The following is a 3748-nucleotide window of genomic DNA, read 5'->3' as shown; positions in this document are numbered from 1 at the left end:
TATTTCGAAAACTAATTTAATAAAAAAAATTTAATAATACAAGTGAAAGTCATCTTAAATAATTACGCAATATAGGACCTTGCACCATGGAAAAGGAAAAATAAAAAAAATTAGAGACATGTAATTCACCACACGTTAAATACTAATCTTTGACAAAGCTTGCCAAATCTTACTTTATTATTATGACTGGAAAACTCTTTGCCGCAGTGGTTCGATGCACGTTAGTAAACATTTGAACTAATGTAACAATCTGTAAATCAGGCTAGTCAAGTAAATTGTATTTGGTAAACTTTGTGGGTCGTTCGAAAAAATCTTGGCGGGAGAATGAAAACTTCTGATCACTAAATCAAATTATATTCACCTACGTACTCCACTAACTTCAATATTTCTTTCCGGACAAATCTTGCTTAACTTATGCCACATAGAATGGACTAAAAGTTTAATTACTACATTTTTCTTCGTCTTTCCATATTTTTTTCTTTTTAAAAAAAAATTCAAATGGTGGAGGTTAGTGGAAAACAAAAAACATGTTAAAAAATAAGTGTACTTCAACTATACTTACAAGAAAATATATTATTTATTCAAAAATATATGTGTACTCGAAAGCAAGTAATTTGGATGCCAACCCCACCAAACAATCCTCGCAAAAGTCTACGAATCTCCCACGCCAATTTGTTTTTTTAACTGGTGATTTTTTGTTAGCCTACCGCAACCATATTACATATGCATAATCTTACAAAGCATAAAAATCTTGAAAATGGCAGAAAAAGAATAATGTAAATCGTATATATGTTACGTATACTATATTATTTCTATTAACAAATCTTTGCGTATGAACAAAAATTGAAGCACAAGTCCCTTTCAATCTTTGTTAACCAAAACCGATCAAATTCTAAAATTATCAAACACCTCACTCAAAGTTCCCTATATATATACATACACACTGAATCTATCCAATGTGTGCTTTTCTCTGATTCCGAATCCAGTTTGAATCAACAGGTAGATTTTTCATCGCGGGTTTGTGAAAAAATATACATATTTTATATTCGAATATTTGAATTTTTCGTGATTAACTTTTTGTTTGTTTGTTTGTTTGTTTTCTAATGTTATGATTCGGTGTTGAAGTGTTTCTTGATCAAATGGAGGATTCTAGCAGCAAAGTGTTTGAATTGACAGTCAAACAAGGGCAGCCTGCTCTGGTTCCTCCGGCGGATGAAACGGCGAAAGGCCTATACTTCTTATCGAATCTGGATCAGAATATTGCGGTTCTGGTGCGTACCATTTACTGCTTCAAGTCGGAGGAGAAGGGTAATGAGAATGCGGTTGAGGTGATCAAGGACGCGTTGTCGAAGATTCTGGTGCATTATTATCCGTTGGCAGGGCGTCTCACGATTAGCCCCGAGATGAAACTTGCCATTGATTGTACGTCTGAGGGAGCTGTCTTTGTTGAGGCTGAGGCGGACTGTGATCTTGAAGAGCTAGGAGATATCACGAAACCGGATCCGGAGACTCTCGGGAAGCTTGTTTATGAGATTCCAGGAGCAAGGAATATATTGGAAATTCCTCCTCTGGTGGCTCAGGTATAGGATACTCTAGGCAAGCTTCTTTTGCATCTTTTCAATGATCTTTCGGCCTTTGAATGATTAGAATCCAGTAAAAAATGTAGTTCTAAACGCACACACCGAGCACGGTAAAGGTAAGGTAACCCAGTTTTATTGAGCACAATGATCTTGCTTAGAGTGGCTGAGCCACACAGCCCTTGGTGGCAAATTGTGAGCCCAAACATCAGCTCCGACGATGCCATGCTCGCTCGTAACGCCTCGCCCTTTGTTTAGGCACGACTATAAAACCCTGAGAATCATTTACTAATATGGGATGCAACCATTGGGTATGGGGGACAAAACACTAGGTTGATTTCTTTTTTGATAAAACATATGCATGAGTCATGATCGATCATATATCCCTCTTGCCCCTGACTTATACTCTATTAGACTGTGAGTGTTTCAATCACTCAACGATTGTTTGCGTAACCAGAACACGATCTCCCTAGTTTTCATCGATCGAAAAGCCGAGCTAGGCACACAACGGCTCATTTTCAACAGCTTTTATCCTCCACTCTATAAAATTGGACACTCGATTCTTTGATTCCGTATATATTTTCGAGTTATGTTATCCGCGGTGAGCGGATTGTAGTTGATTCTGTCTCTAAAGGTTTATCAATATTCAATCATGCTTAGTTACTGTGTAAACTTTTTGTTTCAACTATGTGGCAGGTAACAAAGTTCAAATGTGGAGGTTTTGTTCTAGGACTGTGTATGAACCATTGCATGTTTGATGGAATTGGTGCAATGGAATTTGTGAATGCTTGGGGTGAAACAGCCAGAGGTTTCGCAATGAAAACCCCTCCATTCATGGATAGAACCATCCTCAAATCAAGAGATCCGCCGAAATGGGAATTCCCACACCATGAATTTGCTGAGATTGCAGACATATCAAACACTGCTCAGCTCTACAATCAAGAAATGCATTACAGATCCTTCTGTTTCGACCCCGAAAAGCTCCAACACATCAAAAGTTTGGCCTTAGAGGATCCAACTCTACCACAATGCACCACATTCGAAGCCCTGTCGGCATTCGTTTGGAGGGCTCGAACCGAGGCCTTGAACCTCAATCCAAACCAACAAACCAAACTACTGTTTGCAGTCGATGGAAGGCCGAGATTCGATCCCCCCATACCGGATAAGTACTTCGGGAACGCTATCGTTTTAACAAACTCACTCCGCAATGCCGGGGAAATAGTCCAGAACCCGCTCTCATTCACTGTGAAACTAGTTCAGGAAGCAGTTAAAATGGTGACAGAAAGTTACATTAGGTCTGCTATCGACTACTTCGAGGCGACTCGGGCTAGGCCTTCTTTGGCTGCAACTTTGCTGATTACCACTTGGTCTAGGTTATCCTTCCATACCACGGATTTCGGTTGGGGTGAGCCGATCTTATCGGGGCCGGTCGTTCTGCCCGAAAAGGAAGTGATCCTGTTTCTTTCTCATGGTAAAGAAAGGAAAACTATCAATGTGCTGCTTGGATTGCCTGCTCCAGCTATGAAGATATTTGAACAACTTGTCCAAATTTAGTACAAAGAATTCAATCTTTTGCAATGTTTTGTCCATTCAAATTGTGTTTCCTTCACTTTGTTTTGTCCAAGTTATGGGACAGATGGTTTCCTGAGTTTGTTGTAATCTATTTCTACGATAAAAGATAAATGGTCGACTAAAGTTTTTGTATCGTGATTTTACTCTATTGTCAAAAAATTATGCATTATTTGTTAATCACCTTTCAACAGCACGCACGCAGCAACAGAGAAGATAGCGAGCCAAGAGTTTAACTCTCTATCTTTAAGACAAATTTGCCCGCCTAGGTGCTTACGGGTTGATCAAAGTCTCTCCCAAGATAGAACGCTATCTATCAACTTCGATTAGTAGCACTACAAAATCGAAGCACTAAGAACACTTCAAAGTGTTTAAAAAACTCAGAATCAAAACTCAGATGTATGAGTATGCAAGAGAAGGAAAAGAGAATCAGAAATTAGCGAGTTGGAATGAATGCATATGGCGTCTATTTATAGACGTTGGAAAGCTGCCTCGGACGGTTGCACCTCTTCGATGCATGCATGGCCGAAAAGTTGCAATGGTTCGGTCTGAAGAGATGCACCTGTTCAGCCGAAAGGACGCACTGTTTCGGACCAAAAGTC

General features: G+C 39.4%; 1 protein-coding gene across 1 annotated transcript; it reads left to right on the top strand.

The window, feature by feature from the left end:
• The first annotated feature begins 981 nt into the window (after positions 1-981).
• On the top strand, positions 982-3272 carry LOC140884317 (omega-hydroxypalmitate O-feruloyl transferase-like). The gene is made up of 3 exons (XM_073291037.1): positions 982-999; positions 1126-1580; positions 2274-3272. Exons 2-3 carry the CDS (start codon positions 1140-1142, stop codon positions 3129-3131), a joined length of 1299 nt encoding a protein of 432 aa, XP_073147138.1. The 5' UTR covers positions 982-999; positions 1126-1139; the 3' UTR covers positions 3132-3272.
• Positions 3273-3748: the final 476 nt, after the last annotated feature.

This window comes from Henckelia pumila, chromosome 2 (genome assembly GCF_033568475.1).
Source record: "Henckelia pumila isolate YLH828 chromosome 2, ASM3356847v2, whole genome shotgun sequence".
NCBI lineage: Eukaryota > Viridiplantae > Streptophyta > Magnoliopsida > Lamiales > Gesneriaceae > Henckelia > Henckelia pumila.
The sequence above is the reverse complement of the archived record's forward strand: the minus strand, read 5'-3'. Positions and strand labels throughout refer to the sequence as shown.

Bases quoted from the DNA above. Each gene is read 5' to 3' on its own strand.
- LOC140884317 (XM_073291037.1), top strand. From the start codon at position 1,140: ATGGAGGATTCTAGCAGCAAAGTGTTTGAATTGACAGTCAAACAAGGG. The intron at 1,581-2,273 runs GTATAGGATACT...ACTATGTGGCAG, and splicing joins TTCCTCCTCTGGTGGCTCAG to GTAACAAAGTTCAAATGTGG.